Source organism: Trachypithecus francoisi, unplaced genomic scaffold (genome assembly GCF_009764315.1).
Source record: "Trachypithecus francoisi isolate TF-2019V2 unplaced genomic scaffold, Tfra_2.0 Lachesis_group1, whole genome shotgun sequence".
Taxonomy (NCBI): domain Eukaryota; kingdom Metazoa; phylum Chordata; class Mammalia; order Primates; family Cercopithecidae; genus Trachypithecus; species Trachypithecus francoisi.
Window position 1 is genome coordinate 39,721,174 of NW_022681454.1, and position 22,929 is coordinate 39,744,102.

Consider the following 22,929-nt stretch of genomic DNA (forward strand, 5'->3'; position numbering starts at 1 on the left):
GAGAGTGAATGGTAAATAGAGAATTAACTTGACAACAGATATACTTCAAAGTAATTCAGAGCTCACGATATTCTTAAATTTATACAAATCACTATATGTAAAACAGACTTTAATGACATACATATTTCTGAAAGTAAAGCTAGAGAAAAAGTGTAAAGTATGATTTACTAACCACACAAATATCTGCTTGTTTGCAAGAACAGGTTGGGCTAATTAATAACTCCAATTGAGACCGAAGTTTCTCATCATCGCCGAGAACCTGGTTAAATTTCTTCACAAAATCTTGTGCTTTCCCGGGGTCAGGCAAATTCTCTATAAAATTAAAAGAGAATCAATATTAAAGAAGGAAAAAAAAAACCTATTATACTAAGCTAAAGAACAGGTGCCATAAAAATATTGTGGGGCCACTAAAAGAAAATCAGCCTAACTAGTTCTTAGAAATAAAATTAAGATAAAGATTGTTTTCTTTTACTTAACATTAAATCAATAGTCCCACCGGGTAAATAATTTGTTTGTCTGTATTGACGTTTATTACACGTTTAGTGAGTAAATAAACATACTCACTTGCTATGGTCATCAGTTTCCCAAACATGGCAGAACAGTTAGCTTCTGACTGAAATTTAAAACAGAAACAAAAGCACAACTAGTCATATACGTTAAGAAATTTCTGTAACAAAAATCAATACTCATTACTGTATATTTTTCATGAAGTTCAAAAAAAAAAGTTCATCACAGTCTGCTCAATGGAAAATGGTTTTACCAAATATATACACTAAATTAACAACAAAGAATTACATAGTAGCAACTATTAAGACAAATAGAAGGAAAGGAGATGTTAGGAGGAAGGTACTAAAAAAAACACAAGTATACAACTTTCACATGAAAGTTACATTGACAGAAGATTGGAAAAAGATCAATGAAGCAATCAACATATAAAATTATCGTATCAGAATTACTATGAAACTACATGTCACAAAAAATTAACTAAAAATATAAAGAGGAGAAACTCTTTTTTTCTGGAATAGAGTTTTGTTAGCTACTTTGTGGCCCATTACTTAAATAACTTCAGGAAAACCTCCTTTCTAAAATGTACTTCCCTTTCCTCTATCCCATAAAGCATTACTTTATATTTCAAAGTTTGCCAGGCTAGGTGCAGTGTCTCACACCTGTAATCCTAGCAATTTGGGAGTCCTAGGCAGGTGGACTGCATGAGCCCAGGATTTTGAGACCAGCCTGGGAAACATGGTGAAAACTCACCTCTACAAAAAACGTACAAAACCTATCTGGGTATGGTGAAGCACACCTGTAGTCCCAGCTACTCAGAAGGCTGAGGTGGGAGGATCAGCCCAGTGACATGGAGGCTGCAGTGAGTTGTGATCGTGCCACTATGTGACAGCTTGGGCAACAGAGTAAGATCCTGTGTATTTAAGAAAAAAAAAAAAAAGTTTCCCGCCCCTGTTCCAGCATCCATGTGTCCTTGAGGACACATATATATGGTCCCCTGGTTAAGAACACCTATTCTAGCCGGGCACGGTGGCTCATGCCTGTAATCCCAGCACTTTGGGAGGCCGAGACGGGCGGATCACGAGGTCAGGAGATTGAGACCATCCTGGCTAACATGGTGAAACCCCGTCTCTACAAAAAAATACAAAAAACTAGCCGGCGAGGTGGTGGGCGCCTGTGGTCCCAGCTACTCGGGAGGCTGAGGCAGGAGAATGGCGTAAACCCGGGAGGCGGAGCTTGCAGTGAGCTGAGATCCGGCCACTGCACTCCAGCCTGGGCGACAGAGTGAGACTCTGTATCAATAAAAAAGAAAAAAAAAAAAAAGAACACCTATTCTAGTAAATACACTTAAAAATGTAAAGTTTTTTTCCCCATGTTGCAAAAATTTAACAGCATTATTTCTTTTAGTTTGCCACTGGCATATTTATAGGATTGATATCTGATATTCACTCTACACTGAGAGACCATGAATCAGGCAGTGAAAAAGAAATATGATGTCTAATGTAATTTTATCTTGAAATTTAATTCTAATTATTTGAAAACTGATTATATATAAACTCTCAGTGTCTGAAAACTTCATATAAACTAGAAACCACCATTTCTTTGCTTACACTGGAAAATAAGAGTTTGTTATATTTATTTTAAATGGAAATTTAGCCTGGACAACTACAGAAATTATATTTAACTGACATTTGGAAAATAAAACACCTGAGATCCTTTTTCCTTGCTTTATTATGTAGAACTACAGAAAATCTGAACAGTGATATAATAAACTATGAATTTAAACAAATCATGAACCTACTGTAGGCTGCTTGTGCAAATCCAACAGTTCGCGTACATGACTCCGAAGCATGTTCTGACACTTCCACATTTCGTTGAGAGCTCTGTAAAGTTATGAATATGAAAAAACGCATTACATAACAATACTGGAAATTATTCAGCGTTACAACCTTTCTTGTTGCATGCAAGAGTGGTATATACACCACTCTTCTACATCTAACTAAAAGTTTAAACACCGGGAAACATATTTATTAGGATTTAAAACTATTTAGTACAAATGGTAAATATAAGCCTTCTTATGAGAGAAAATATTTGACAGGTTTAGAAAGATTAACAGATAATAAAGAGATTGAAAGATGTACTAAATACAGGTAGCTAGAAAGTTCTGGTACAAGGAAAGAAAATGTCAAAGCGTAAGGGACATACAACAAACTGAAAACCATGTATATGCTTGGAGCACAGGGCATGTGTGTGGAGCATAAGGAAGCTGGAGCATTCCATAGACACAGATCAAATCATGAAGGCCTTATTATACAGGCTAAGGCGTATACATGAAGCACTATAGACTATTTTGAAAAATGAAATATCAAAAATGATGCAGATTCAAGATGCCAAATTTACATTATTGTGTTTATTCTCAACTTTTCTCTCTCCAGGAACATAGATTTTCTTCTCTCAGAAATCCCATCCGTATTTCCAGGTGCCCAGGTGACAGAGCTCTGAGAAATCACTAATTTCTAAGCACTCTTTGTCAGGTATTTTGAAATGTAAACAAACATCGAAACCTTAAGCAAGGAAAGGTATTAGTAACCACAATACAACACTATCTTAATAGAACTTCTGCCAAAATGGCAGTCTTTTTTATTTTTATTTTTGAGACACATCTCACTCTGTTGCCCAGGCTGGAGTACAATGGGATGATCTCGGCTCACTGCAACATCTGCCTGCTGGGTTCAAGCAATTCTGCTGCCTCAGCCTCTCTAGTAGCTGGGATTACAGGCGTGTACCACCACGCCAGCTAACTTTTTTGTATTTTTAGTAGAGATGGGGTTTCATCATGTTGGCCAGGCTGGTCTCGAACTCCTGACCTCAAATGATCTGACTGACTCGGCCTCCCAAAGTGCTAGGATTACAGGGGTTAGCCAACACGCCTCGCTTAAAAATGCAGTCTTAATCTAATAATGCAGGAACACCTGAAGAAGCCACAAGGGCAAACAGTCAAATTCCTAACTCAGAATTCTCTCTTTTTTAAGACAGAGTCTCACTACGTTGCCCAGGATAGTCAAACTTCTAGGCTGAAAAGACCCTTCCATCTTGAGATCAGAATTCTTAATGACATCACTCATTTACTTTGTGTATTTCTGACAAAAATTACATATACTATCATGTACAACATAATATATGTATATATTGAAGTGAAATGACCACACATCCTGGTTGGCCTGGGACAGTTTGAGTATGCTAGTTATCTGAGCAAAAATACCAATAGTGAAACCTTTCAGTCTGAAAATAATCCAGCTGGACCATCAATCGTATGACCATCCTACATAGAAAAGATATGAATATGTTCACCCAACAAAGAATCAGTATTCAGTTATTAGGCTTAATATTTAGTCTGGAAGGATAAAGCATCAGCAGTTTCAGACACTAGCCACAGGTATTTTGACATGGTCATTTATTTGAATACCTGAAACTATCCTACTACTGACCCAGCTGCCAAACACGCCTTCACATATATGAGTAAGAATACTTTTGGTGTTAACTGACCTGAACATGAATCATAATATTTTGTTGATAAATATTTACCTGAGGTTCTTGATTCAACTATAGAAGCAGCAACAACCCAATCAGTAACAATTAATTAGATAAGATGAAGTAGTTTTATGAAATCCTTAGGAAATACAGCAGTTATTTGAAAAGTAACTTACTTTACAGCATTTGGATCCAAACTAGCATATAAGTAATATAAGCATTTCATTCTCTCTTCTGTTTCCAGGTTGTGGGGGACAAGATACTGAGCAAAGATTTTCTCTACCAACAGTCTAGGAAATAACAACAACAAAAACCTAAGTGACACAATTATTCTATTTTTAAGAAGCAATTTTTTTTTTTTTGAGACAGGGTTCTTGCCGTGTCACCCAGGCTGGAGTACAGTGGTGCGACCTCGGCTCACTGCAACCTCTGCCTCGCAGGTTCAAGCAATTCTCCCACCTCAGCCTCTCCAGTAGCTAGGACTACAGGCATGTGCCACCATGCCTGGCTAATTTTTGTATTTTTTGTAGAGACAAGGTGTCCCTATGTTGCTAAGGCTAATCTGGAACTCCTGAGCTCAGGCAATCCACCTGCCTTAGCATCCCAAAGTGCTGGGACTATGGGCATGAGGCACCGCACCCAGCTATCATTTTAAGTTTTAACCATCTTGTGCCAAGATACCATATCAAGATAATAGCTATGTGTGCACATACAATGGAAGATATCAGTTTATAATGACTTCCTTCCTTGGAAAACATTCAGTACAGTTTAACTTCAGAGACACGGTTACTATCTGTGGCTTTATAATTTGTCAGTACGAAACATTTGTTCTAGAAGGTTTAAATGTTATTCCTAAATACAGGGTGCTAGGCTGTTCCACCTACTCTTCAGCAGTCTACAACAATAGCGAATTCATTAATGCAACATATAAACCTATGATCCACAGTAGAGTTAATTCTCAAGAAACTCCTTAATTTCCTGATTACAGTTCAGCCCATTTCCCATGTTGTCACATAGTTAAAAACAGGGTCCCCCCTGCTTCATATTACTTCCAGAAAATGTAGTTTTTCCTGTGTATATCTGATTATTCTTCTCTCCATAATCTAAATTCCTTAACAATATTGGAATATCCTTCTTGCTAGTACATATTGCTTGTATCTTCTTGCTTTTATTATTTAACATCACTGGATTAAAAATATACAAGGTCTCTTAATTAACAAATGAAATACATATCCAGTGATGCCAAAGAAGTTAGCTTAATTAAACAAAAGAAACTATTCTGCACAAACCAAGTATCATCTGTATGATCCAATACAGAATTACAAGTAATATTCAGAAAATGAAAACAAGTTAGTAATTCCTCTATTGGTAGTGTTGTAAAAAGGAAAGTAGTAGTTAATTGAATAGTGCTCTCTTGCCACACATTGGGCTAGGATGCTTTACATTCTTTATTTTATTTAATCTGCATGATAATCCTATAGAAAAGGCATTATTATTTTTCCTTTTTATATAAAACTGAAGTGCACAAGAAGTTAATGAACCTCTGTAAGAATACACATCTAATAAAGGGCAGAGTGAACATTTGGTCTCTAACTCCAAAGTCCATGCCTATTTCACTATTAAAAGGTTACCTTATAATCATGGACAGAGTCTTGTTTAAACACAGTATATAAAAATATGTAAAAAGTTATCTCTAAACTTAGAAATAAATGACTAATCAAGTTGAATGAACTTAATTTTTTTAATGAAGTAAATACATAAAAATAAGAAATTACTAAAATATTAAGACATTTTTTAAGTAAAAAGTAGTTTTATACTCAACCATTCTACCAACATATTAAACTCACTTGTCATCAATGCTGTTCTGATAATAAATATGCAAAAGTTTGTCCTTTATCCAGCTGACTTTCTCTGCAGCTTCCTTTCCTGCTTCACCATGAAGACAGTATTTCTTATAAAGCTGAGCCAGACCCATCATAGCTTCTTTTCTTACTCGCCACTAAAAAGCATAAAATTTATTAGATGAGAAAGATAACAAAACTCTGTACTAATTTCCAAAGATTGCCTTGGGTTCATTAGGTTGTACAATCTTATGTGTGCCTTTATAAACTGGCACATTATTTCTCTTCATAAAAGGCTGTACAAACAATTTTGAATCTGTTCCTATTTAGAAATTTTCCAATGCAAATATTGCTAATGATCTACTTTTTTCTTTTTAAAGAAATGGGATTTCTTTATGTTGCCTAGGTTGGTCTCAAATTCCTGGGCTAAATAATTCTCCTGCCTTAGCATCCCGAGTAGCTAGAACTACAGGCTACTGATTTTTTATTTCCCTTGAAAACCAGTAATAATCTTATGGGAGATTTCATTTGATTCTATTGAAAGAAAATTCACCAAGTTTTAGAAGTGATTATAATTTTCCTTGCAAACAAAACCCCTATTATCTGGAATGTTTTAACTGCCAGCCACATCCCTTTAGATGTTAACTTCGGATAAGAACAAAATTCACTATCAAGAATTCTGGGCCAGGCACGGTGGCTCACGCCTGTAATCCCAGCACTGTGGAAGGCCAAGGCAGGTGGATCGCTTGAGCTCAGGACTTGGGGAACTGACTACCCAGTGAATCTAAAATCCTAGTAAATCTAAAATTGCAGTGAATCTAGGAGTTGAGCTGGCTGACTACTCAGTCAATCTAAAAATACGCTCACAAGCTGACAAAACCTGCCCACTCACACAGAGCTTCCAATCAGCTGTGCAGGGATTCAGTTAAAAATCTAACCAAGGGTGGGCAGCACTTTGGGAGGCTGAGGTGGGCGGATCACCTGAGGTCAGGAGTTCACGACCAGCCTGGTCAACATGATGAAACCCAGTCTCTCCTAAAAACATAAAAATTAGCTGGGCATGGTGGCACACACCTGTAATTCCAGCTACTTGGGAGGCTGAGGCAGGAAAATCACTTCAGCCTGAGAGGCAGAGGTTGCAGTGAGCCAATATTACAGCACTGCACTCCAGCGTGGGTGACACAGTGAGACTCTGTCTCAACAAAAAAACAAAAAACAAAAAACTGACGAGATATTCAAGGATCATCAGACCTTTGAGGAATGCTTTCAACAGTAAAGGAGAGGGACCAAAACAAACAGGCCAGAAGAGGAAAACAGGACTCAGTAGAAACAGAGAAAATACAGGTAGTAGAAGACACCTTCAAATATTCTCAGTGAGATAAGATTTTACACCATAAAATAAGACTCAATTCCTCTGAGGAATAAAGGAAGGAAGGTAGGGAGAGAGGCAGGGAGAAAAGGAGGGAAGAAAGCAAGGAAGAAGAAAAGGAAGGAAAGGAGGGAAGAAAAAAAGGAAAGGAGGCAGGGAGAAAGGAAGTTAGAAAAATTAATGATTCAACCTGAGGAAAATGATTTAAAAAATAAAAGAAAAAAAAAGAAATTAGATAATGAGAGGTGCTTTTGGAAATTAAAAATGGAGATGAAGTAAAACAACAAAGATAAGAAAATCAAACTATCAGTCCAAGAATTTCAACATCAAATTAAAGAGTTCCCAAAAGAGAGAACAGGCTCACGCCTGTAATCCCAACACTTTGGGAGGTGGAGGTGGAAACAGGTACAGATCCCTTGAGCCCAGAAGTTTGAGACCAGCTTGGGCAACATGGTGAAACCTGGTCTCTACAAAAAATACAAAAATTAGCCACGTGTAGTGGCACACACCTGTAGTTCCAGCTACTTGGGAGACTGAGGTGGGAGGATCACTTGAGCCTGGGAAGAGGAGGGTGCAGTGAGCTGAGATTACACTACTGCACTCAAGCCAGGGCAACAAAGTGAGACCCTGTCTCAAAAAAAAAAAAAAAAAAGAATCTTAGTGATCACCATAAGTGAACGTCCTTACCTTGCAAGCCTAAAATGCAAACGATTTAGCTAGTTAGCAGAAGACTCTTTGGGACTTTTAGAGGTTGGGAAAGTTTAATAGGGTAGGAAAAAAAGGCTGTGAGAGAAGAGACAGGAAAGGAGACCATTAAAACTCAGAATGAGGATCATCATAAGATGTAAGAAAAATAGTAGTAAAAAAATATATCTGTGTATTAAAAGAAGAGGAAGAGGAAGAAGAGGAGGAAGAAGAGGAGGAGGAAGAGTAGGAGGAGGAAAAAGAGGAGGAAAAGGAAAAGGAAAAGGAAAAGGAGGAAGAGGAGGAAGAGGAGGAGGAGGAGGAAAAGGAAGAGGAAGCAGAAGCAGCAGCAGAAGCAGCTGAGTGTGGTGGTGGGTGCCTGCAGTACCAGCTATTCAGGAGAATGAATCAAGAGGATCACTTGAATCCAAGAGTTCAAGTTCAGCCTGGGTAACATAGCAACACGTCACCTCTAAAAAAGAGAGGTGGGTGGGAGTATGTTATCAATACTTTCTTATAAATTTTTTGTATCATTTTCTCATTTTTTAGGCCACTTATTAGATGGAATAAAATTTTGTCCCTATATAGCAGATTAGCAAAAGCATTTTGACATTTCTTATATGACATAAAAAAAAAAAAACACAAGCAATAAAATTTTAAGATGAAATCCTGTTCCCAAATTTCTAGAGACAAAATAATTTTTTTTTCCAGAAAGGCTATAAAGGTCATCTAACTTATTAAACCAAAATCTGGGTCAGAAAATATACAGTAGGTATTACTGTTACCACATCATACAGTTTCAGTTAGGAAGATTCATTTATTCAACTTTCTGAAACTATGAAAAAACTGTAATAGTAGTAAAACTTTTTTTTTTTTTTTTTTTTTTTGAGACGGAGTCTTGCTCTGTCGCCCAGGCCAGAGTGCAGTGGCCGGATCTCAGCTCACTGTAAGCTCCGCCTCCCGGGTTTATGCCATTCTCCTGCCTCAGCCTCCCGAGTAGCTGGGACTACAGGTGCCCGCTACCTCGCCTGGCTAGATTTTTGTACTTTTTAGTAGAGACGGGGTTAAACACCCTGTTAGCCAGGATGGTCTCGATCTCCTGACCTCGTGATCCGCCCATCTCAGCCTCCCAAAGTGCTGGGATTACAGGCTTGAGCCACCGCAGCTGGCCGAAACTTTTTTAAAAGGGGGAAGGGAGGAATGTCAAAATAACCACTAGGGGGAGAGTCATTTCATTTAAATTAAAGCTAAGGGAAAAAAATCTTCAAAGTTAGAATTACTAACACTGTTGAACAAGTTAAAAAGTATCCACCTTTTTTTAAACATCTGGCTCCTATGACAATTTTAAAAGTAAAAACTTAAATAATACCTCTTTCTATATTTTAAAACCAAAACCAATTATTTTTCTACCCTGAAACTATAATAGTCATTTGCAGAGGAAAGTAATTTTCAATTACACCTCAAATAAAATAATAGTATGTTGCAAGGCAATCATGAAACATGTTAGAAATGTTAGGCCTAATCAGCCTGCCTTACAGGTATGTCTCTTGTTCACACCTGACCCTATTCGTTAGTTGTATTCTTAGCACTACTTTTCCTTTTCCTTATCAATCCATGTTTTCTTTTCTTTTTTATTTTGAGATGGAGTCTCGTTCTGTCGCCCAGGCTGGAGTGCAGTGCCTCAATCTTGGCTCACCGCAAGCTCCGCCTCCCAGGTTCACACCATTCTCCTGCCTCATTTTCCTGCCTCAGCTGGAACTACAGGCGCCCGCCACCAGGCCTGGCTAATTTTTTGTATTTTTAGTAGAGACGGGATTTCACCGTGTTAGCCAGGATGGTCTCGATCTCCTGACCTCATGATCCACCCGCCTTGGCCTCCTAAAGTGCTGGGATTACAGGCGTGAGCCACCGCGCCCAGCAATCCATGTTTTCAACTGTATCAAATGGAGAAAATCACAGGAAAAATAACTAAACATATAACCATCACTATCGTCCTTAGCTTGGTACATCAATACGTAAACGTCACTTTCTTTAAGTGATATTCTTTAGTTCAATGAATGACAGACCCAGCTAAGTTATACAAGAAAGTCATATGTGAAAATGTTAACTATAAGAATATACGATCAATTGTTATTCTTTCGAAACTCATCGTGTAAATAAAAAGGTAAAATTTTGATTAACTTAGTGGTTCTCTTATAAAGGTATGCTAGAAAAGAAATCCATGCTTAAGATCTCAAAAAGTATAGAATCCAACGTATTTATTCACAAGGATAATTAAAAGATATGCAGGAAACATACAAATTAGGACCTCTTTCTCATTGTTATTAATTTGATTTTCACACAGAAAGACACTAAATGTAACAGAAAATGATACCCAATTGTATTTAGCAATTTAAACAGTAAATTACAGAAGAATAAAATGCCTCAGATTTTACCCGTTTATCCAGTGTTCTTTCCCTTACAAAGCCAAGCAGCTGATCATTTACTAAGGCCAGGTCCCTCTTGGCAGCTGTTATTATAGTAACAATGACATCATGACGAATAGCTTCTTCTGGATCATGTGATCTAACCTTTAAATATTCTGTAATAAGAGAAAAAAACTTAGGCTAAATGTTAACTATGTAATTTGTCATGATTTGGAATGGCAAAAAAAGAACAGAAACACGTTAAGTTTTTGTCCATACTAAAACAATGTTTGTAAAATATGAAATGAAAATAAATCATGTTATTTTTACAGCAGCAGTACTCTACTGTAATCACAAAACTGCACTTAAAACTCCAAAGCTGGCCAGGTGTAGTGGCCCACAACTGTAATACCAGCACTTTGGGAGGCTGAGGCAGGCAGGTCACACAAGCTCAAGAGTTCATACCAGCTTATGCAACATGGCAAAACCCCACCTATATGAAAATTACCAAATAAAAAAAACTCATTAGCCAGAAGTATAGTGGCCTGGCCCTGCAGTGCCAGCTACTTGGGGGGCTAAGGAGGGAGGATCACTTGAGCCCAGAGGTCAAGGCTGCAGTGAGCCAATATCAAGCCACTGCACTCCAGCCTGGGTAACAGAGTGAGGCCCTGTATCAAAAAATAAATAAAATAAAATAAAATACTTCATAGTTACATCTTCTTTTTTTGTTTTGAAACAGAGTCTCACTCTGTCACCCAGGCTGGAGTGCAATAGAGTGATCTCGGTGCACTGCAACCTCTGCTGCCCAGGTTCAAGCAATTTTCGTACCTCAGCCTCCAAGTAGCTTAGATTACAGGTATCTGCCACCATGCCTGGCTAATTTTTGTATTTTTAGTAGAGATGGGGTTTCACCATGTTGGCCAGGCTGGTCTTGACTTCCTGGCCTCAAGTGATATACCTGCCTTGGCATCCCAATGTGCAGGGGATTACACCTGTGAGCCACCACACCCATAGTTACATTTTAATAATGTATTTTCATCAGTTATCCTGGAAAAGTCAATTCACAATGCAGTATCTGATCTATGTCAGTTTGAATTTCAGTTACAAATTAACAGGCTTAAAAGAAAAACATAAGTGAAAATGCTTATGGCAATTTAACTGATAGGTATATACCTGCAAATTACACAATATAAAATCCAGACTATTTTATAATCTCTTTAAAAATTCTTAAATAATTTATAATACAAACTAAATCTAAACAAAAAAATGTTGTTTCCCCTGTTCTTTTTGGTAAATAACAGCCTGTTGATAAAACCACTTATGTGCTGCTACCAAACAGGTAGATTTAAAAGCTCTAGATTCAAAAGAATGAAAAATTCTAGTCTAGTGCAGAAGATAATCGTGTTCCCACTTATTATTAAATGCCACTATATTTAATTAAATAGACATAATGATTTCTACCCAAATCCAATGTCTTAAGAAATACGCTACTTCCTTAAATTATGATTTTTCAAAAAATCTCAAAGGATTAAAATATGAAGATTTTAAGCTGGGCATTGTAGCACCTGCCTGTAATACTCGGGATGCCAAAGTGAGAGGTCACTTGAGCCCAGGACTGAAAGCCTTTTTTTAAACAAACAAATAAATAAAAAGATTTTAAGTGTAATTTTATTACATGAACATGAAATCATTTCTTAGTGTACAACAAATGAAAACCCGAGACCATACTAGAGTTAAAATCTACTTCGAAAGTGAAGTTAGGTCACAAGTCGTATCTACAATACAGTTTTATGACTATGCTAATATCTGTAATAAACCAGCTAACTTACCTGTGAGATCCTTCGCTAAATCTGGGTGATTCATTAAACAATGACTGGCAAATTTCACACTTTCTAATCTCACAGGAACATGAATGTCATTAAATCTACACAGAAAAAGATTGCTAAACATTAATTGTAAGGCAAAAAAATTATTCTCAAATCAGGTATATCTAACATGAAAATGCTTATACACAACAATAGTTACTGATTAGATAATTTGTTATGAGCTAAGGTATTCTGAAGGAAGAATACAAAGTACAAAGTACACTACAAGGTGAAATGACACAATTTCACAAAAACATTTTCACAAACAGAATTTCTTTACCATGCTAAAACTAACAAAAAACAGTATAAACACATCCCTCAAACCAAACTATACACTTTATGGAGTTATAATTTGAGAGCTTAATATTATGCTACAAAGTAAAAATATTCAAAACACACAAAATCTTCTTGAAGAATAAGTATATAGGAGATTCCAGGCACGGTGGCTGACACCTGTAATCACAGCACTTTAGGAGGCGGAGACAGGTAGATTGCTTGTGCCCACGAGTTTAAGACCAGCCTTGAAAACATGGCAAAACCCTGTCTCTATAAATATATAAAAATTAGGCAGGCATGGTGGCATGCCCCTGTAGTACCAGCTACTACTCAGAAAGCTGAGGTGGGTGGATTGCTTGCACTCACGAGTTCTAGATCAGCCTTGAAAACATAGCAAAGCCCTGTCTCTACAAAAAAACACAAAAATTAGCCGGGCGTGGTGGCATTCCCCTGTAGTCTCAGCTACTCGGGAGGGTGAGGTAGAAGGACTGCTTGAGCCTGGGAGGTCGAGGCTGCAGTGAGCCATAATTGTGCCACTGCACTCCAACCTGGGTAACAGACCCTGTCTCAAAACAAAACAAGACAAAAGGTTTATATGAGACAAACACTGGGGAACTTGAGGTAGAGAGCAAACCATATATAAGGGGCAGATCTGGAAGTTCAAAGATGAGTGCAGAAAATGTGTTACTAGCCCAGGTGTGGTGGCGGGTGCCTATAATCCCAGCTACTCTGGAGGCCGAGGCAGGAGAGGTTGCCGTGAACAGAGATCACGTCACTGCGCTCCAGCCTGGGTGACGAAGGGAGACTCCGTCTCAAAAAAAAAAAAAAAAATTGTGTGTTGCACTGCCTGACGTAAGTTTCTTTTGGCCAGCACCACCTTGTATTACAATGCTCTTTTAAAGGTCTAGTATACGTACGAATTCAATTAACACGCAACACAATATGTAGACTCAAAAATGCACATGTTAAGGATAAGGTAAGGAATCCTCAAATTTAAAATAGATTATTAGGCAACTTTTAAAATATGCTGATTAATGATAAATAATGTGATATGAAATAGCTGGAAATATTTTTATTTTTGAAATGATCTCACAAAATAACCAAGTAAAAGAAAGTTGTTTAATAAATGTCTTAATGTCTATGGCCTCCTACTTTCTTACCCAGATATAATTTTCATGTTTTAATAAAATCTTACATTTAGGATTTATAATTCTCTAGCTGGCAGAGAAAAATTATACATTATTAATGATCAAGTAATTACAAAGTATCAAAACAATTATGGAAAATATGTTATAATTATGGAAAATAATACTGCAGACTATGAATTGTTTCTATGGATCAGAGACACCACTACAGTTAGCAGTGAGTGTAAAATAATAAGTGTCAGAAACCTACTATGGGTGATTTCATTTTCATAAGTAACCGAAGTAAAAATGAAGCCTTGTATTTTTGCTTAAATTATTTATAAAAAATATTTGATGTCCATCCTGGGATAGGGAATTCCTCCCCCACAACTTTGAAAGTACAGTTGCTTCATTCCCACCATTCAAAATTCTCATGGAGTCACATTTAGCTATTCAAATATTTAGCATTTATTCCTATAAGGCCTTCAAAATGGCATGTTCTGGGCAAGTAACTGCTAAGATAGCATTATGGCCTTGTCAGAGATTTCTCAGAACCTAGGATTAGTATGAGAACTATTGTGGTGAATTTACATCAAGAAAAATTCTGGCACCAACTTCTGAATCAGTTGAACTAAATAATGGGGAATCACAAACATCTCCAGAATATTAATAGTAAATATCTACTTTCCAATCAGCTTTAAAAGCAAAACAGGTAAATGGAATGCAAGGAGGAATGTAATGAATTTCATAAATTTGTCAACACTACTATCAAGCCAAATAGAATTCAGTCATTCTAAGCTCTTGAGAAGAAACATTAAAAACTATCTGAGTTAAGGGCAATAATATTTTCCATTTAAAAATTATACAATTATACCAAGTTAGTTAAAAAAACACCATATAGTGTGTTCAGATAAGTTACAGACCCAAAAGACAAGCACTAGTAAATGAAAAAGTTGGTAGGCTGACAAATGGCACAGGTTCTTAAATTTGGATCAGTATGTATTCAGCTTCATGATTTAAAAATCTTAAGACTTAGAATATACTGCAGTGCTGTCTATTCATTCTAATGACTTTCTTTTTTTTTTTTTTTTGGAGATGGAGTCTCACTCAGGCTGGAATGCAGTGGCTGGATCTCAACTCACTGCAACCTCTGCCTCCCGGGTTCAAGGATTCTCCCGCCTCAGCCTCTTGACTAGTTGTGGTTACAGGCACCGGTCACCACCCCCGGTTAATTTTTGTATTTTTAGTAGAGACACCAAGTTGGTCAGGCTGGTTTCCTGAACTCCTGACCTCAAGTGATTCACCCACCTCAGCGTCCCAAAGTGCTAGGATTATAGGTATGAGCCACCAGGCCTGGCCATGACATTATTTTAACAAGAAGTTAAAAAGTGTTACACAGATAAAATACTAAGCTTTCTCCGTAAAAAAATTTTCCTACGATTTATTCCATAAGAAGGATGGCAACACAGATGACAATGAAACCAACATCTATCAAAGAAAGTTTTGATATGTATAGTTTTAATCAAGTGACCTGCACCCTACTGACTATTTTCCAAAATATAAACATCAGAATTATATGTTCTCTTACCGTCCAAGAAAACATTGCCAAAGAGGACGATTCTGTGTTGCCAAATCGGAATCTTTGGAGCCAAACAATTTAGCAAGAAGTCGAACAACAGCTAATCGCTCTTCTCCATCATTGCTCTAAGAAGGGAAAACAGAAAGTGAAGCCTGAGCTTTATTCATCAGATTACAGAAAATATCTTGAAACATTCTTAAGAAGATACAATTTCATATTTCTGCTTATAACTGAGAGAAGTTTAAAATATCATATGTCCTCATTTACTATGCAGAAATTGATTTGATTTCATGTAAGATCATCTGGGTTTTTGCTCTTATTTCACACCCTCCCAACTGCTAATTTATGTCTACTTCACTGATTAATTGCATTCTATACACTGGTTATGGACATTGTAAATATAGACATATAATTCACTTCTAACATTACGAACCCTATAAAAACGTCTATGAAGGACAAAGCTACAGTTACCACCCTAATAAGCTTACTTTATAGGAAATCTGCAATTTACATTCCAACATAAACACATCAATTCAAGTTTTGATATACAAAGTTTTTTTTTCTTTGAGGAGTCTTGCTCTGTCTCCCAAGCTAGAGTGCAGTGGCGTGATCTCAGCTCACTGCAACCTCTGCCTCCCAGATTCAAGAGATTCTCCTGCCTCAGCCTCTCGACTAGCTGGGATTACAGGCGCCCACCACTGTACCTGGCTAATTTTCACATTTTTAGTAGAGATGGGGTTTCACCATCTTGGCCAGGCTGGTCTCGAACTCCTGAACTCGTGACCCACCTGCCTCAGCCTCCCAAAGTGCTGGGATTATGGGAATGAACCACCGCACCTCGCTGATATTCAAAGTTTTAATGAAGAATCCCCTACTGACTGGTGAATACGATACTACAGAATTTCATGATTCATGGAAACTCATTTTAATAGCAGCCCAAGAATCAAAAAGATGATCTGAAGGTCAACGTAAATACCATAAAAAAGCAAAACTTCATTGTTTTCTAGTAAGAGTCTCTTATTTTCTTATCCTGAAACAGTATATGCGATAAAAATTCTGTTTCAGTTTCAGTAGTGATGCCACGCTTTAATGTAAAATAAGTTATTCTGAAACGATATGTTGTGTGAAACTTTTCAAAAATCATATTCGCTAGGAAAATAAATACAACATCTAAAAGCAACTGTTAATTTTTTTTTTTAGGTGTTCACATACAATATGTGGCTAAAGCAATACCAGATATCCAATAAACAAAATATTTTTGGCAAAAGAGAAGTAAAAATAGAAAAATAAAGATGACAGGATAAAATATTTTTCTTATGAATGTTTTAACGCTCAAGAACAGGGGTTCTGTGGGTAAAACAGGCACACTTAATCAACATAAAAATGAAAATTACATCAACTATTTTAATTATAAATGACAAAAATGATTTTTTTTAAAAAAGAGGTAGAGTCTTGCTCTGTTGCCCAGGCTAGAGTACAATGGCATGATCATGGCTCACTGTAACCTTGAACTCCTGGGCTCAAGTGATCCTCCCACCTTAGCCTCCTGAGTAACTGGACATACAGGTGTGCATCACCACACCTGGCTAATTTTTTATTTTTCTACAGAGACAGAATCTTACCACGTTAACGAGGTTGGTCTTGAACTCCTGGCCTCAGGCAAGCCTCCCATCTCAGCCTCCCTCCCATAATGCTGGGATTATATGGACATGAGGTACCACACCTGGCCTGATTTTCTTTCTCTTTTTTTTTTGTGAGACAAGGTCTGGGTCTGGCTCTATCACCCAGGCTGGAGTACAGTGGAGCAACCTCAGTCCACTATAACCTCCACCTTCTAGGCTCAAGCCATCCTCCTACCTCAGCCTCCTGAGTAGCTGGGACTATGGGTGTGTGCCATTATCCTTGGCTAATTTCTGTATTTTTTGTAGAGATGGGGTGTCACCATGTTGCTCAAGCTGGTCTCAGACTCCTGGGCTCAAGAGATCTGCCTGCCTCCACCTCCCAAAGTGCTGGGATTACACAGGTATGAGCTACAGCACTTGGCCCAGCCTGATTTTGACAAAATTTTTCTCAAGCAAAGTGACAATAATGCAGAGTAGCACAACCTCCTAATAAGTTCAATTTATTAGCCAATATGATTTATTTCTTAAAGAAAAAGTAATCTGTCCCTTACATATGAAATAATATATGGAAATTTTATTCGAATAGCAAGTAACTATTTTAGTAGATTGGTGATTATTTCAAATGAGGTGACATTTAACATCTATAAACCACAGAAGTAAAACTAACTGAAAACTCGCCCCTCTGCTATTTGTAAAAGTCAAAATATATTCCTTGACCAGGCTCAGTGGCTCATGTCTTCTCAGTAATCTGAGGCCAAGGCAGGAGAATTGCATTAGGCCAGGAATTTGAGACCAGCCTGGGTAATATATTGAGAACCACTCTCAACCAAAAAACAAAATATATATATATATTACCAGGAATGGTGAGGTATACCTACAGTCCTAGCTCCTCAAGAGATTGGGACAAGAGGATCACTTGAGCCCAAGACTTCAAGGCAGTATTAAACTTTTACAAATATCAGAGGAGCAAGAATTACAAATTACTTGCTCAGTTGTCTATAAAAAATAGATACACTATTTTTAGGACAGTCAAATTTCTGTCCTTAATCTGTACCATGAAAAGGTCATAAAATTGTAAGCAATACCATATTAGGATTCCATTTAAAATCTTTGGATGTTCTAAAACATATCTATCTAATAATGGATACCATTTAATACCAACATGTATTATAAATTTCTAAGATAGGCCGGGCGCGGTGGCTCAAGCCTGTAATTCCAGCACTTTGGAAGGCCGAGGCGGGCAGATCACGAAGTCAGGAGATCGAGACCATCCTGGCTAACACGGTGAAACCACGTCTCTACTAAAAATACAAAAAAAAAAGAAATTAGCCGGGCGTGGTGGCAGGCGCCTGTAGTCCCAGCTACTCCGGAGGCTGAGGTGGGAGAATAGCGTGAACCTGGGAAGCAGAGCTTGCAGTGAGCTGAGATCACGCCACTGCACTCCAGCCTGGGCGACAGAGCGAGACTCCGTCTCAAAAAAAAAAAAAAATTTTTAAGATAATACCATTTTTCCTATCTATTGCTTGTGTCACTGTGATTATCAGGAGATATTTAACAATTGGAAGTATTATAATTTTGTGGCCAGGCATGGTGACTCATGCCTGTAATCCCAGCACTTTGGGCAGCCGAGGTGGGCAGATAACAAGATCAAGAGATTGAGACCAGCCTGGCCAACATGACAAATCCCCGTCTCTACTAAAAATATAAAAATTATATGGGTGTGGTGGTGTGCACCTGTAGTCCCAGCTACTCAGGAGGCTGAGGCAGAAGAATCGCTTGAATCCAGGAGGCGAACGTTACAGTGAGCCAAGATTGTGCCACTGCACTTCAGCCTGAGCAACAACAGCAAAACTCCGTCCAAAAAAAAGAAAGAAAAAGATAAATTGAAGTCATACTTTATTCTTCTACAGTTACAGAAAAATTATGCGGTATACATTTTTCCTGGAAAGTTTAAAGGGCAAGAAAATTGGTCAATTTTACATTGTACTTGCTCTAGAAATAAGAAAGAAACATGAAAAACAAAATAGAAAAGAAAATTGGTCAATCTTACCTTTAGTTTGAATTCAAGCTGTGGCATGACGGATAATAATAAATGAGGATCTATAGCAAAAAGTTCCTGAATCAGATCAAATACATGTTCTGACAAATCACTTACTGATGATCTTCCCAGCACTAGGACTTGATTGAAAAACTATGAGATATTAAAAACAAAAATAAAACATCTAGTTCACTTAAAAACATGGATACATTTTAATAAACATTTTTATAAACTATATAATTAGGTTTTACACATACAATTGAAGGAGGTGATACAAATACATGTGTGATTACTAATATATAATAGGACAATCATCTAAACAGCAGAAGAAATAATTTCCTAATAATATCAAATCATGAATGTTACAAGGAGAAAAGCAAAAAACAAAATTGGTTTGTTGGGTATATTTCAAATAAGGACATTTCTAGGAATCTTTGTTTTCATTAAAACAATTTAGACAGTCTGTGTAGTTCATTACAAAGGATTTTAGAAAAATTTCCTTGTTAGCAGAGAAATATTACGAAGTCTCAATCTTTGATTTTTTTTTTCTTTTTTTGAGATGGAGTCTGGCTGTGTCGCCCAGGCTGGAATACAGTGGCGTGATCTTGGCTCACTGCAACTTCCACCTACGAGATTCAAGCAATTCTCCTGCTTCAGCCCCAAGAACCTGCCACCATGGCCAGCTAATTTTTGTATTTTTAGTAGAGACAAGGATTCCCCGTGTTGGCCAGGCTGGTCTCAAACTCCATACCTTAGGTGATCCACAGGCCTTGGCCTCCCAAAGTACTGAGATTACAGGTGTGAGCCACTGCGCCTGGCCTCAACCTTTAGATTTTTTAAAAAAATCAAAGGCACAGCGGCACACACCTATAATCCCAGCACTTTTGGGAAGCCAGGGCATGACAATCTTGAGCCCAGGAATTGGAGACCAGCCTGGGCAACACAGTGAGACCCTTGACTCTACAAAAAATTAAAAAATTATCTGGGCATGGTGGTGCATGCCTATAGCCCCAGCTACTCAGGAGGCCATGGCAGGGGGGATCATTTAAGCCCTAAGAAGTCGAGGTTGCAGTGAGTTGTGATCACATCACTGTACTCCTTCTGCATGGGGGACAGAACAAGACCCTATTTCAAAAAAAAAAAAAAAAATCAGAATAATGTTTCCATGAGTTTAGAAATAGAGTATTTAAAGGGGAAGGATTTTTTTGTTGTTGTTGGGTTGGTTCTTTTAACACTCAGAGAAAGTCAAATATGTTTTGGCTTGCATGACAAAAAGAACAAAAAGTTGGTAATACAAAAGCTAACTGATTTTTTTTTTTTTAATGCTAGATGGAAATAAAGGGTATACAAGGCCAAGAGCACAGATTAAAAGATACTAGCACTGCACACCACGACCGCCACAAATGCAGAAGAATTCAATTTTTAAAATGTCTCAGGGGCAATTGTATGCAACTGATACAAGCATACATTTCTGGTAGTAACATAATTTGAAAAGCAGCATAAATTAAGAGTTAGAAAATGCTCATTATTGGCCAGGCACAGTGGCTCACACCTGTAATCACAGTACTTTGGGAGGCCGAGGCAGACAGATTACCTGAGGTCAGGAGTTCAAGACCAGCCTGGCCAACATGGTGAAACCCCATCTCTACTAAAAAATATAAAAATTAGCAGCATGTGGTGGCACACGCCTGCAGTCCAGCCACTCAGAAGGCTGAAGCAGGAGAATCACTTGAGCCTGGGAGGCAGAGGTTGCAGTCAGCTGAAATTGTACCACTGCATTCCAGCCTGGTCAACAAGGTGAGACTCCATCTCCAAAAAAAAGGAAAAAAAAAAAATCATTCCCATTGGACAAGAATAATACCAAAAAATTCATATTTACTATGCAGACACTGAAAATAATGAAGACAGTTTTATCAAAAATATATGCATACACACACAAAAAAAAGCATAGAATACTACTTCTGAAAGGATATAAGAAAACCTATCGGGGATGGTTATTTCTGAGAATTGAGAAATGTATTCAAGGCTGAAGACAGACACTTCTTTAGTACCATTATTGTTTAATCTGTTTAAATATTAATTTAGCAATCCAAGCAATACTAATAGGATAACATTTAAATTAAAAGCCTCATTTGTATTTTTATCCATGGAAAATAATTTAACAACACATAAATGTTAAGATTCACAAAGATGATTAGGAAAGAAACACTGAAAAGACCTAAATCTATGACTATAAGAAAATACATATCAAGAAACATTTACAGTCATTCTTATATATTTAAAAAGAATGTCAAAATATGTAAATACAAGAAAGACAATAAAAATTTTACATAAAGTAGCCAGGTGCAGTGGCTCACACCTGTAATCTCAGCACTTTGGGAGGCTGAGGAGGGTGGATCACGGTGTCAGGAGATCGAGACCACCTTGGTTAACATGGTGAAACCCTGTCTCTACTAAAAATACAAAAAATTAGCCAAGCATGGTGGCGGGGGCCTGTAGTCCCAGCTACTCGGGAGGCTGAGGCAGGAGAATGGCATGAACCCGGGAGGCGGAGTTTGCAATGAGCCAAGATTGCACAACTGTACTCTGGCCTCAGGGACGGACAGAGACTCCGCCTCAAAAAAAAAAATTTTTTTCATAAAGTATGTGGGAAAATAGTTATAAATATGAGCAAATGTACAATGGAATTAGTTGTTATAAGGTAGTGAAATTGCAAACTTTTTTTCCAAATTATTAACTTTTTTAGTAAAAACAAACCCAGAACAAATTCCTCAGTACAGTTTTTTTAAACTATTACTATATAGCAACTATCACAATCTTTCATTACTCAAAGTATTTAAATGTTTGCCAAAAACAACAGCCAAAACAACCAATTTTCTAAATAAATCTCTATAATCTTTGAAAAAAAAAAAAAGGAAGAAACATCAGAGGACTTCAGAAGAATGACCCAAAAGACACAAAGAAGAAAATATATAAAGAGAGACACAGAGACCAAAGGATAAAGATGTAGAGAAAAAATGAAAGAGATCAGCATATCTGGGAGACAATGAAATAAATATAAATACAAATGCAGATAAGGGGATGGGAGTTGCAGATAACTTTTCTTATAGTAACATCCACCCTTTAAAAACAACGTCATGAAGCTTATGCTGCATTTCTCTAACCTTGGTCACATTTGGACGTAAGTTCTTCTATATTTATAAGCTAAATAAACTTCTATGTAAGAGGTTCTAATAAATTAGTACAATGGATTAAGAATTACAAAATACAGAATGAACATAGAAATACATACATTAGCAATGCATGCCTCAATAGTCTGGACTGTTCTTTTCAATAGCACTTTTGCAAGGTCAAAAGACTGTTTATTTAAGTTCTGAAAAATAATAAAAACATGGAAAGTTACAAATGAATTTGTTAATTTATGAGATAGCAACACCAGAATACTGTAGTCTTCAAATCTGTAATAAAATACAAATTTTTCTTCACTAAAATGTGAAGCAAAAATAAAAATACCTGAATTCTCTTCAAGGTTTTGCAAATATCCTCTAGTCAAGTGGTCTTAAATGCAGACATTGCAAATCAAACTCATTTATTAATCAAAAACTAAAATGGATTAGTTAGCAAAAGCACAACCCTATATTAAGTTTTACTAAACTCAAAATAGACCTAACGCTTTTTGGTTTTTATGTGTTAACCAATGTAAACTAACAACTACACCCATGTATCTTAAACACATACACTCCCCAATCTAACACAACATGCTCAATTATTTCATTGTTTAATCAATGCATGCTCTGGAGAAGAGTAGACCTGGTAAGTGTTTCAAATAAACAGAGTTATTGATCAATTATATTTTTGAAATGTTGAATACTATGCTTCTGCTTAAAGAGTCCCAATGTACTCAAATAAATTAAAGGATCTGAGAAGAACCTTAGAAAATATATATTTAATTTTTTTTAAATGCCTGAAAAGAGAATTCTTGTTTCGAATAACACAGAGTAACACCGCTATATCTTGAAGTTTTGGATCAAACAGATTCATTCACCATCATCTCACACCTCTTCCAAAATGAGGCTAGGAAACCTACACTC

At 37.1% G+C, this 22,929-nt stretch overlaps 1 protein-coding gene across 3 annotated transcripts in view; it reads right to left on the reverse strand.

Moving 5' to 3' along the window:
- Positions 1-22,929, reverse strand: part of PDS5A (PDS5 cohesin associated factor A) — a 170,088-nt gene that overhangs the window by 82,969 nt on the left and 64,190 nt on the right. For all 3 annotated transcript variants that reach the window (XM_033214029.1, XM_033214030.1, XM_033214031.1), the window contains 10 exons: positions 22,131-22,211; positions 18,851-18,991; positions 15,188-15,303; positions 12,164-12,258; positions 10,365-10,510; positions 5,883-6,034; positions 4,212-4,325; positions 2,306-2,387; positions 565-613; positions 173-312 (listed from right to left, as the gene is read on the reverse strand). In XM_033214029.1, coding sequence (XP_033069920.1) covers positions 173-312; positions 565-613; positions 2,306-2,387; positions 4,212-4,325; positions 5,883-6,034; positions 10,365-10,510; positions 12,164-12,258; positions 15,188-15,303; positions 18,851-18,991; positions 22,131-22,211 — 1,116 coding nt within the window. The remainder of the gene's footprint in view (positions 1-172; positions 313-564; positions 614-2,305; positions 2,388-4,211; positions 4,326-5,882; positions 6,035-10,364; positions 10,511-12,163; positions 12,259-15,187; positions 15,304-18,850; positions 18,992-22,130; positions 22,212-22,929) is intronic.